General features: G+C 36.2%; 2 protein-coding genes across 2 annotated transcripts; both read left to right on the top strand.

The window, feature by feature from the left end:
- Positions 1-4,774: 4,774 nt before the first annotated feature.
- Positions 4,775-5,999, top strand: LOC141899074 (sialin-like). The gene is made up of 4 exons (XM_074785228.1): positions 4,775-5,156; positions 5,236-5,368; positions 5,444-5,685; positions 5,787-5,999. The coding sequence occupies exons 1-4, from the start codon at positions 5,109-5,111 to the stop codon at positions 5,997-5,999; spliced, it is 636 nt and encodes a 211-aa protein (XP_074641329.1). The 5' UTR covers positions 4,775-5,108.
- A 669-nt stretch (positions 6,000-6,668) lies between these two features.
- Positions 6,669-12,327, top strand: LOC141899073 (uncharacterized). The gene is given in 19 exon segments (XM_074785227.1): positions 6,669-6,735; positions 6,889-6,965; positions 7,217-7,285; positions 7,287-7,451; positions 7,751-7,838; positions 7,917-8,143; positions 8,231-8,383; positions 8,528-8,660; positions 8,738-8,979; positions 9,067-9,300; positions 9,712-9,781; positions 9,868-10,085; positions 10,168-10,401; positions 10,477-10,564; positions 10,679-10,908; positions 10,994-11,137; positions 11,235-11,367; positions 11,504-11,745; positions 11,979-12,327. Coding segments are annotated over 19 exon segments (3,003 nt in total). The 5' UTR covers positions 6,669-6,707; the 3' UTR covers positions 12,207-12,327.
- Positions 12,328-12,988: the final 661 nt, after the last annotated feature.

Genomic DNA, 12,988 nt, shown 5'->3' with positions numbered 1-12,988 from the left:
AATTAAAGTGTACTCCCAAATATCTAAAGTCAGATACTGTATCCAAGGCTACCCCCCTGATATAGAAAATGGGCTGTCTGTTAGATCGTCTTTTTTCGAAAACTATGGCTTTGGTTTTTTCGACATTGATTACTAACTGCCATGTTTGGCAGTAATCCACAACATGGTCAAGTATATTTTGCAGTTTGGAAGCATTGTCAGATAATAATAAAGTATCGTCGGCATATAAAAGTATTAATATGTTAAACCAGAAATCATCCAGCTGGAAATCTAATCCTTGACACCCTTTCTCGTATAAGAAAGACTCGAGGTCATTGACAAATATGGAGAAAAGCACTGGTGACAGATTTTCCCCTTGACGTAACCCAATTTGACTATCTATGCTTTCTGATAATCGATCGTTTACCTTGACCTTAGATTTAATATGTTGATACATGTTATGAATCACTCGGAGGATATTTCCTGTAATTCCCGTTAAAATTAATTTATGCCACAGTGCTTTTCTCCATATTGTATCGAATGCTTTTTGGTAATCAATAAATATACAGTAAAGCTTCCGCTTATTACTAGTCAGAATATCTATAAGAGAATGCAATGTGAAAATATGGTCCATGATATTACGATTTTTTCGAAATCCAGCTTGATTTTCATTCAGTAATTGGTTATCCATCAAAAACTCCTCTAAACGTTTATTAATCAGGCTCGTAAACAATTTGCTCATACAGCTTAATAGAGTAATTCCTCTGTAGTTATCCGGATTGGAAGGGTCTCCCTTATTCTTAAAGATTGGAGTGATAATACCTACAGCCCACTCTTCCGGAATGCAGCCAGTTTTCAAAATATTGTTAAACAACAAAACGAGGGTAGGCATGATTTCATTTTCTGCAGTTTTGAGGAATTCGTTTAAAATTTCGTCGTTTCCAGGGGCTTTATTATTTTTGAGGCATTTTATACATTTAGATATTTCTCCCTCAGTGATTAGCCTATTAAGTGCATCATCATTGTGGTCATGAAGGAAGTCATTCACATTGAAAAAATTACGATTATCATTTTCTGCACTACGGTTTTGGTTAATGACGGAAAAGTGGTCAAATAAATCATCTAGCGACGCTTTACATTCATTTGGTTTTTCCTTTCGGAAATATTTCCAAAAAGCTTTTGGATCGTCTTTTGCTAACTTTCCTATTTGGTCATTGTGCAATTTAACTTTCTTTTGTTTTGATATCTTTATCGATGTTTTATACCTCTTATACGCCGAATTCAGATTAGTTCTATTTTGGACGGATCGATATCTTTTATAATTTCTTTTCGCTTTCCTATAAATTCTACAGTCTCGTTTCACTTTATAGTCATGTAACAAAGTTTTTGGTTTGTCAAAGTTAACCCGGCTTCGGCCCATTGTGGCCCCTGCCGCCTTATTTAAAATGTCGCATATACGCTTATTCGCACAGGCGCTGTCTATTATATCATTTTGAAGTTCGATATTTATTTTATTCAATTCGGTTTGGTTGATTGCCTCTCTAAAAACATCGCTTCGACCACTGTTCCATTTAATTTTACCTGGTATGTTAGGCATGTTTTGTACATTTGTATATGGACTTCTCGTGTGTGAAATAGAGAAGGAACACGTAACAGCACAGTGTACGTCTGAAATCATTTGGTCATAGTCGTTTACATTGAAGTTCACGCATTTTGACAACAAATAGGGAGACATAATAAAGTAATCAATAACATGGTTATTTTCCCCTTTGATGCACGTGTACTCACCGATTCCTTTATCCCTACCTAATCTGCCATTTGCAATGAACATGTTGTGATTTTTACAAAAGTCTAACAAACGATAACCCCAATTATTGATAGAGGAGTCTTTGTTTTTCCTATTGAGTAGACCTTGTATTTTTAGTGCATCAAGGTTATGACGATCTTCCACAAAAACTTCGTCTAGGCCTAGGAATTCCATGAGTATTTCGTCATGGGGTAAATAGTCTAATAACTGCTTTGTGTAGGCATTGAAATCGCCACATAGACAAAAATAAGCATCGGTAGAACTCATTCGGTTTATAACGTCAGTGTCGAGTTCATCGAATAAGTTAATATTTCCATATCTACTAGTTTCTGGGGGAATATATACTCCTCCAATTAACAAATGTTTTTTCCACCCTAGGAATCTCTTATCAATTTCAATCCATTGAATGATATTGGTTGATTTATGAATAGTTTTAATATATCTGTTTAGACTTTGCTTAAAAGCAACCAGGATTCCCCCAGATTTCCTTATAGCTAGATTTGATCTGTTATTCATGACTACTTCGTAACCGACACTTTTAAAATACTCTTTTACCCACAATTCATCGGAATCATCAAGTTTGGTTTCAGAAAAAACTAAAATATCAGCTGACTTGCATAAACTATCAAACTCTAGAGTATATGATCTAGATTTCAAACCACAAATATTCAGACACAGGATACTAATTTCTCCTGGCTCGGCGCAATCCTATTCTGGAGCTGTTGCTAGCGGTTGGGATAGATGTAATCCACTGTCCATATCCAAGACGAACCTGGCGTCTCGGAGCGCTTCGTTTACTGATGATTGTTCAGGTTCAGACGCTACTCTGGCTCTTTTTTCCGGAGGTCTAACGGTATCCCGTTTACGATTTCCAGCAGGCGCGGTTTTACGGGTGCGCGATTTCGTAGAGTTGGTCAGTGTGGCGTATTCCTTGCGGCTGGTTGTTTCGTTCGCACCAGATGTTGCATCATTATTAACAGCAACTTGAGGTGGCAGGGTAGGTGAAGCTCGAAACGTAAAACCAGAAAAAGTACTTTCATCACGGGAAGGGGTTACATCGGGCTCTGTCGCTGGGGTTCGTTTTTTTTCATCATTACTTTCATCGCGGGCAGGGGTTACATCGGGCTCTGTCGCTGGGGTTCGGTTTCTTTGAGCCGGCGCGTTGCGGTTCGATGAGAAAATCAAACCAGCTGATAATTACCTTTATCATGATATTACTCATTTGAATATTTACTAATTATGTGCGCTGGTGAACTAAAAATAAATATTCATATCCGTATTTCGGATAATACAACTTCATTCATTGTTTATTTTATTCAAAATCAAATTCCGTCTTCTCAAGTCTCTGGAAGAAATTTCCGGAAGTTTTACCGGTCCATATCAAGTTACAAATCTGAAGTAACCATCAAATTTTTCACAAACTATAGAAATGAGGGCACCTGAAAATAGAAAATGTTATCACGGTAAGAGAAGTGTGGCAAATATTTGTTCTACGTATGTGCAGTAATTGGAATATTTGGAGCTTCGTTTTAAATCCCTGAAAACAGACAATTGACGAAAAGGAACATACCGAAATCTAATGTCAACGAAAGGCTCACCAAAAATACAAGACAGACAACGTTGTATTTATCAGGCGTCAGATGGCTTGTGTATGTATTAGACGACATCAGCGATTCAAACTATTTTGATTTAAATCTAATTATTTCAAGCTCATTCAATGCGGAATCGATTTACATATATCAGAATATCCAATGCATTAGGCCAAAATGTATCGAAATATGGTTTAAAATCTGCGAATACACTCTGTAGCGATTCAGTATAAAATGGTGTTTTTTGATGAAAATACAGGTCGTAAGTAAATGAAAATTATTATTCCATATCGTAGAAATGAATTAAAAATTATGTTATGAACGGAAGGTACACAGATATATTGATACTAACGAAACTTGTTGCATTAGATACGCGAGAATATTGTATATGCGTATATAACTTATAATGTGTATACTTGTATTAGCATTAAATTCATATCCTAGATAAATGGATTGGCTCGTCCCGTTTAGCTGTGGCCGCTGTTATTTTCTTCGGGACTATTTCTCTGACTGCTTTAAGAGCGAGTATGAGTGTTGCAATAGTTTGTATGGTGAACCAAACCGCGGTAAATGAGTTGACATTACAAACGAGAAATTTGTCGACGCATGGCGAAGACAGCGAAAAATGTTCCTCAAATGATAGTTTAGGTTACAAATCCAACTATCAGGTAGAATGAAATTCTAACAGGTTTTTAACAGAAACAAATTACTATGTAAATCATCTTGAACTTGAATATAGATTCGTGATTTTTCTTATTCGACCAGGAAGGAAGTTTCATTTGGTTGAAAGAAACTCAAGGTTTGATTCTTAGTTCAGTATTTTGGGGTTACTTATTCACTTCGTTTCCGGCCGGCGTGATCGTAACAAAATACGGAGGACGCATTATATTCGGAACCACTACTGCAGTATCAGCTGCAGCTACATTATTGATTCCAATTGCTTCAACAGTTAGTCCTTATCTTGTCATCGCACTTCGCTTTATCATCGGCCTCTGCCAGGCAAGTGAAATAATATTAAAAATTCAAACATTTGTCGATTGCTGTTTCGGTTTTCATAAATATTATATATATATACAATTTTTATGAATGCATTTTCCATTGAAATGCTTGAAAAAATTGATCAAGGCCTGATATATATTCAAGGGGTTCGCGCTTCCGGCAGTATCTATCATTTTGGCAGCCTGGGCACCACCTTTAGAGAGAAGTAGGCTGACTATTATTTCTATGGCAGGTAATTATCGTATCGTCACGGAATTACATCTGAATAAGTACTGGGTTCGTTTAATTCGGTACAACAAATAATGGGTGAAATATCATTTCAGGTGCGAAAATTGGAACGGTAATGGACTTAATGCTTTCGGGTGTGTTTTGTGAATATCTGGGATGGCCGTCGATCTTTTACGCTTTTGGCGGTTTGTCGTGTGTTTGGTGTCTTTTTTGGTTTAACATTGCTTACGATACACCTGAGGAACATCCCAGAACATCAGCAGCCGAGAAAAAATATATACAGGAATCCCTAGTCGGGCAGATGGAAAAAGACAGTTTAAAGTTATGTTTAAAGTTGCTTTATGTTGATCAGCATCGAACGTCGCCCGTTTGAGAATAATTCTTTTGCACATGTTTTGTAGATATTGAAAGACGTCCCATGGAGTAGATTGATCAAGTCTGGTCCAGTATGGGCTTTAAACATTGGTTATTTTTGTTTTTCATGGACTAACTTAGCTTTTCTGGTGATGACACCGTCCTATATTAATGATGTTCTTAAACTTGGCATTAGATCTGTAAGTGGTGCAAGGATCTGAGTCTTATCATTAAATACCATTTTTCAATTTGTAATGATTTGTGATCATTCTATTGCAGAATGGAATATTTTCATCAATATGTAGCGCAGTGATGTGGATAGTTATCATGATATGTGGAATTTCCGCTGATTTCCTGATCAATAGGTATCCTGATAAAATAACGTTGACACGGAAAACATTTTATTCTGCTGGTAGGCTTTCCAAAATTACAGTTTTACCACGTAATTATGAATTATGAATCATACAAGTCAATCTTCACCTTTCAGGATTGATCGCTTCATCCGTTTTGATCTCACTTTTGGGATTCTTCGATTGTTTTCACCTTAGTTTGGCTTTATTCTTCCTTATCGCGGGAAGAGCGGCGTTAGGTTGCCCGTGTAGTGTGGTCTTTTGTAACCAAGTTGATATAGCCCCAAAATACGCTGGTTTGTTGGTTGGTTCGGCATCAACCTATTCCGCGGTTGCGGGCTTACTTAGCCCAGCAATCGCAGGAATTATAACTAAACACGTATGTACACACGTAGAAATAGACAAAAAAGCAAATTTTAGAATCTTTAATTACGACATTACAAAAGCAATATGATCTACTTTATTATGTAATACTTACAGCAAACAAGACAAGAATGGCAGATCTTTTTCTACATATGTTCAGGGATTGGAATATTTGGTGCATTCGTTTACTTGATCCTAGGAAGTGGCGAAGTCCAAACTTGGGCGAAAAATGATTATCAAGAAGACAGAGACTTAGAAAACCTAACACCTATACCAAAACTGGATGAAAGCTCAAAACTAACAACTGATTCAAAGAAGATTTACACTTGAAACAAGGAACATAACCTATATAGTGTATACAAATAGTTTGTTTGTTTTTTATTAGAAGTTAGAAAGTTTATGGCAATATTTTTTTGTTTGTTTGTGTATGATAAGTAAACCTAGATTAATGGTTTTGTAGAGCTTTTATGTCGTTAAGCGTTGGTAAAAAACGATTCAAATTTATAACAGAATCAAAATCTAATTAAGCTTTATATCCTTATAGTACGACTACGAATCTATATCGTTATAATAAGAACTCAGTTTCATTTACAGAAAATATTGTTGGATGAAACCTAATTTATTTTCATTATATTCGTTTTCTATATTCTAATTTTTTTCTGTGTGTAATGAATAATAAGAAAGCGTTTAAAGTTTGAAGCGAAGAAAATGTATTTGAATAAATCTAAATTGAAAACAAATTGTATATTCTTTAGTTTTGCCACTCGCTTTATAGCAAAAATGATTGTATACTGTTGGATTCATCAAACTTATTCACTACAAGTGATAACTTTGCAGTCGTTTGAATGGTAAACAGCTGTCAAAGATATCTTTTGAAGTGGCACCTATGAATTTTATTAACGACTAAGTCAATTTCGTCGACATATATCAATAGTTGTAGACTGTGAATTAGTTCATTTGATAAGATATTATAAATATGGCACAAAACTAGATAGCTCACCAGAGAATGCATGGCTTTTTGGAAAATACAGACTGAATATGGCAGATGTTTACCAGGATCGAGGCGGTAAATTGACTAAATATATTTTTACAATTCAAAGCATCCAAAAAAACTCATTATAGATAAACATCGGTTTAGACTTGACAACGAAAAGTACCTACGTAGTTTCTTTGTGAGTTATTTGTATTAAACTTATGTCGATTTTAATTTCTCAACTAGATAAATGGATCGGGTCATCCCGATTGGCATTGGCAATCGTCGTGTCTTTCGGATTTTTTTCGTTGTCTGCATTAAGAGTTAGTATAGGTGTAGCAATAGTGTGTATGGTGAATCACACAGCGGTAAAAGAAGTAACATTTTCAAAAGAAAATTCGACGGTGCAGGATGTGGACAACGTAATATGTTCCTCAAATTTGAGCTTCGGTCACAAATCCATAAGCGAGGTAGATGTAAAATGGTTTTTAGAACAAGTTCCGTACCATCATCATCGTCGTCGTCATGTCATATTTTGATAACTTCTTCATTCTTGTTGAACATTATATATCAGGAAGGAAGTTTCATTTGGTTGAAAGAAACCCAAGGATTGATACTAAGTTCGATATATTGGGGTGGTGTTTATAACTGCTCTCCCGGCCGGTATGATCGTTACTAAATATGGCGGACGCAGTGTATTCGGAATAACTTCTGCAGTGTCGGCTGTTGCCACATTGTTGATTCCAATTGCATCTTCAGTTAGTCCTTACCTTGTCATCGCACTTCGATTTATCATCGGCATCTGCCAGGTTAGTTCTTATCTTTCGAATCTTCACAAGTAAGGGTATATATTTTGCCTAACCCGCATCAGTTTAATCCAGCCATTTACAGTCCACCTATACATAAATATGTGACACGCGTATGATGTTTAATCCGGATTTCTCATGAAGATGATCAACTTCATTGTCGCCAAATGATCCGGATTAAGTGGGGTCTATGGTATAGCGGGGTATAACTGTAAATTTCATTTGTATATCAGAATTTAGGGGTTTTATGAAGAAAATCGAATGCTTGTAGCAGTAGATTTGTGCGTGTGTTTCTTTTTCAGGGTTTTGCATTTCCTGCAGGATTTGGATTGTGGGCGGCCTGGGCTCCACCGTTAGAGAGAAGTAGATTGACTACTATTTCTTTTGCAGGTAAGGCTCTAGAATTGATTACTATATTGATCATCACTTGTCGTGCAATTTAATTCATTCCGGTATATCCTGTTTTAGGTACTCAATTCGGAACAATAGTCTCCCAAATGGTTTCCGGGGTTTTATGTGCATATTTGGGATGGCCATCAATTTTCTATATATTTGGCGGGCTATCGTGTGTTTGGTGCGTATGCTGGTTTATTATCGTTTATGATTCCCCGGAAGAACATCCTAGAATTTCACCGGCTGAGAAAAAGTATATACAGGATTCTCTAGCCGGGCAGGTCGGGAAAACAAATAAGTTAGTACGTACACAATATCCTTGAAAATTCTCATGCGCGTATACATGAAAAAATCATCAGAAAATCTACTATAGATTAATTTTCTTACAGAATCTCAAAGATGTTCCGTGGATTGAGATGGTCAAGTCAGGTCCTGTATGGGCTTTGAATATAGGATGTTTCTGTTACGCTTGGACGTACATGACCTTTGTGCTGGTCGTGCCGACGTATATCAATGAAGTTCTTAAAATTGACATCAAGTCGGTTAGTAACAAATAGTGCTTATACTGCTGAAAGGGAAATTGAAGTCTTCCGTGAATGAAAAATTTATCCGGTATATGTTTTAGGATGGACTCAACTGAATTTTTCAAAGTATTCACTGTAGGCCTATGTCTTTTTAACATTCAGAATGGCGTACTTTCTTCGTTTTCAAACGCAGCAATGTGGATTGTTATCGTATTATCCGGAATGTCAGCTGATATCTTCATCAAAAGATTCCCTGGTAGAATCTCGTCAATACGGAAGGCATATTTTTGTACTGGTGGGTTCATTCTTAAACAATATTTCCCTTGATTTCAGATCATCTTTGTAAGATGAATATTTTGTTTTTTTCTTCAGGATCGATTCTCGCGTCTGTCTTTATCATAATTCTGGGCTTCTTGGATTGCTCAAACATCGCTATTGCGTTACTTTTCCTCATTGTTGGAATGGCGATGATGGGATCTGAAGCTAGTGTTACTTCGTGTAACCAGGTGGACGTAGCTCCAAAATATGCCAGTTTGTTGGTGGGTAGCACAGGCATATTCTTTTTTCTTGCGGGCTTACTTGGACAAGTAATTGCCAGTATCATAACGACGCATGTGAGTGTTTATAATAATGATAGCTATAAGACTTTTTTATTCAGAATTACGATGATGAAAGCATATGATTCTATCAAATATTTCTAGCAAACAAGAGCAGAATGGCAAATATTTTTCTACATATGTGCAGCGATTAGTTTATTTGGTGCATTGGTATACTCAATCCTAGGAAGCGGTGAGGTCCAAGCATGGGCAAGGAATGATAATTCCGAAGATAATAATGATATAAACGATGTAAACGCTGGTGAAAATAGATATCCACTTTTACAAAGACGAAGTGCTACTAAAGAAGAACAACTTGTGTTGGATGTACTAGAAAATAAATGAATAAAGGAAATGCGAAATACTTATATAGGCATAAATATATATATTGTGCCCTTGCCTTGCTTATATATCTAATTAGAATATTCAAATGAACAAAGATTATTTTTTCTTATACATGAATATATTCTTTTTTCATATTCCATACATATTATTCAAGCAAAGAAGAATCATTGTAATTGAATGACATTGACGGTGAATATTTTCAAGCTTTCTTTCTCGCTATGTTAAAAATGCAGACAAGGTTGCAAAAAATGTAGCGCGCGGTTAGGTGCTTATGTATATATATACATATATATATATAGTACAGATCTCGAAGGAGGATCCTATAGTTCACTGCTGTTTGCTTTGCATACAAAAGAAGAATACATGCCGTATAATGTATTTTCAATCTGCTTGTCGAAGACCTGAGGCACTAGTTTAGTCATGACGATATCGGGACTGACGAGTGAACGCGATGCCGTCGAAGAAGAACATAAAGGTACATCTGGCACTTAAGGATGATAAGGGATAATGCATACCGTAAGTCATAGGTTTGTCATTATATTATCATTCAATTGCTTTCAGTATCATGGCTTGGATCGTCGCGTGTTGGACTTGCCTTTATCGTTTTTTTCGGTTTTTTCAACTTGTACGCTATGCGGGTGAACATGAGTGTTGCAGTCGTCTGTATGGTAAACCAAACGGCCGTCAAAGCTCTATCTTCTGAAAATGGTACTAACGATTTCCAGGACAAAGTCAATTGTTCAACTAATTTAGGTTTCGGGAGAAAATCGTCATTTGAAGTAAGATATCAAACGCTTATCCATTTCATTTGAAAATTCTACCATGTCAAATGATAATAGTTTGTAATTTCAATTTCACTAGGAAGGGGAGTATGTATGGATGAAAGAAACGCAAGGTTTGATTCTAAGTTCATTTTTCTGGGGATACATAGCCACCCAGTTACCCGGAGGTTTGCTAGCGTTTAGATTTGGTGGTAAAATAGTTTTTGGAGTTTGCATGGCCATCGCTGCTCTCGGTACACTGCTCTCTCCAGTAGCCGCAACTGTAAGCCCTTATTTCCTGATACTTGTGAGAGTCATAGTCGGCTTAGGGGAGGTAGGTGATACATTGAACTTGTTACACAGTCGTTGAATACAGTGAATGGATGACGGATTAACGGCTGTTTTTCAGGGAGTTGCTTTCCCGGCTATGAATTCTATCTGGGCAGCCTGGGCACCACCGTTAGAAAGGAGTCGACTCACATCTAGTTCTTATGCAGGTAGGCCAACACGGGTTTTTCAAATTTAGAAATTTTAATTGCGTTTATCATTTTATACGCATACTTTTATACATTATTAGCTTCATAGTAGATAGATACTTTTAATCTATGCAGGTATGCAAATAGGCACAGTAGTGACTTTGGCTTTATCTGGTGTGCTGTGTGAATTTGCTGAATGGTCGTCTATATTCTATATTAGCGGTGGTATCTGCCTTGTTTGGTGTGTGCTGTGGTTCGCTTTGGTCTACAATACTCCCGAAGATCATCCTCGCATTTCAACGACCGAAAAAGAATACATACAGAATTCTCTACACGGGCAAATAATAGATGCGCAGAAAGACCTTGTAGGTAGTTCTCTCAAATATCTAAAAATTAACTTGTTTTCACATTCGCATATTACATACATAATCGCTTTTGGAACTTTTCTAGAAAATTCCGTGGTCAGATATAGTAAGATCTGCACCTGTTTGGGGACTTGTAGTTGCGCACCTATCTGCGACTTGGCTTTTCTATACGTTTCTCACAAATATACCATCATATATCAATGACGTGCTTGAACTCGACATCAAATCGGTAAATAAACGATGAAGATAAAAACGTGATTTCTAACTTGTTAGAGGTTCTCTAAATTTTGTAATGCAATTTGAACGTGAAAATGCATTGATTACAGAATGGAGTGTTTTCGGCGATCACCTACGTACTGATGTGGTTGTTCATCACACTAACAGGAATAGTGTCCGATTTCCTGAGAAGTAAATCTTTCCTATCAACGACGACTATCAGAAAACTTATGTTTTCAATTGGTAGGTTCTTTGCTAGACGAAATCGTCGAGAATCAAATGTGAATTTTACGCAATGGTTCGTGACGCTACTGTTTTCAATCTATATACTATAGTATAGCTACTGTCGAATCCGATTAAGAAATTGTTTTCATTGTAGGTTTATTCCTGCCGTCTGTTCTTGTTATTGCGCTTGGTTTCGTCGACTGCTCTCGAACAATTTTGGCGCTAGCTCTTCTTACCGCTGGTGTTGCGACAATGGGCTGCTCTGTCAGCGTAATTCTTTGCAACCACGTCGACATCGCACCCAGATTCTCTGGAATACTTTTTGGTATAACGAACACATTTGCAACCATGGCAGGGTTTGTGGCACCTGCCGTTGTCGGCGCAGTTGCGAACCACGTGAGTTTGATGCAATCTTTTTACGTAATTGAGTTATTGATATTAATTCTTTTACACTTTAGCCGATATTATGCTGTAACGATCATCTTCTCAGAATACCATCACCTGCTGTGCTCATTATAGATTTATGAAATGCAATATTCAGATTTGTAGCAGAAAGCAATGTTTTTAGCAACAGCTGGTGGCCTTACCTTAGACAAATTATCCAAGTTTGGCCAATAATTTCATTTCAGCAATCGAGAGAGGAATGGCAAATTGTATTCTACATTTGTGCTGCGATCGCATCGACAGGAGCCATTATCTATTTGATTATTGGTAGTGCTGAAATTCAGGACTGGGCCGTAGTCGATGTAACAGAATACGAAGATAAAAAGATTCAACCGCATGTCAATCAAGTGTATGTCGGTGAACAGAGTATAGAAACACCGGTGAATACACACCGCAAAGAAACTACTTTATAATACGTATTATTGAAAACACTGTAATATTCTGAAGAAATGAAATCTTCGCATGCGTACAACTTCGCAAAATTTCTTTGGAAAAATTTATTTCTTATTAAATACACAACATTAAGGCAGAATTTTTACACGAAACGTACGTCATGAATGAATATAATGAATATCTAATCTAAATGGTCCAATAAATGTTTAATTTCATCTATTCGTGTAAATAGGAATGTTGAGATTATAGATGAAGCAATTAAATACGGCACAGTCACTAAGTTACGTTACACTGCCATTTAGAAAAATTAACTGAGCGATAATCAAACTGAATTCAACGGTAATTGACCAAAAAGTGTTCATGAATTATTTCAGATAAGATATGCTTTCTAAAATTCATAAAAGATCGTGCATCTCAATGAAGTAAACGATATCCCGAATGGTAAATGCTTATGCATAATAAGAACATAATTGAGGTTTAAGGTGACTTTTAGAGTGATCGACGTAAGATAATGTGCTTTTTAACGAGATATTAATGAATACATACATTTTGTCGGTGACCTTATTGATCATATGTATTGATTTTACTATTACAATTTCCGAAACCATTAATTTCTCGTTAAGAAAACTGATTTTCTACATTTATTGGCAATAATGATATAAATTTTCATAAAATCAACTCTAAAAACTTAAAAATTTTGAAAGTTAGTTTACAACAGTTTATATAATTAGTTTTAATTATCTAAGTTGTTTTTGATGTAATAGATTCAGAGTTAACACTTAAAGCGATGATAATAAATCGA

The sequence above is a fragment of the Tubulanus polymorphus genome, chromosome 2 (assembly GCF_964204645.1).
Source record: "Tubulanus polymorphus chromosome 2, tnTubPoly1.2, whole genome shotgun sequence".
Classification (NCBI taxonomy): Eukaryota; Metazoa; Nemertea; class Palaeonemertea; order Tubulaniformes; family Tubulanidae; genus Tubulanus; species Tubulanus polymorphus.
The sequence above is the reverse complement of the archived record's forward strand: the minus strand, read 5'-3'. Positions and strand labels throughout refer to the sequence as shown.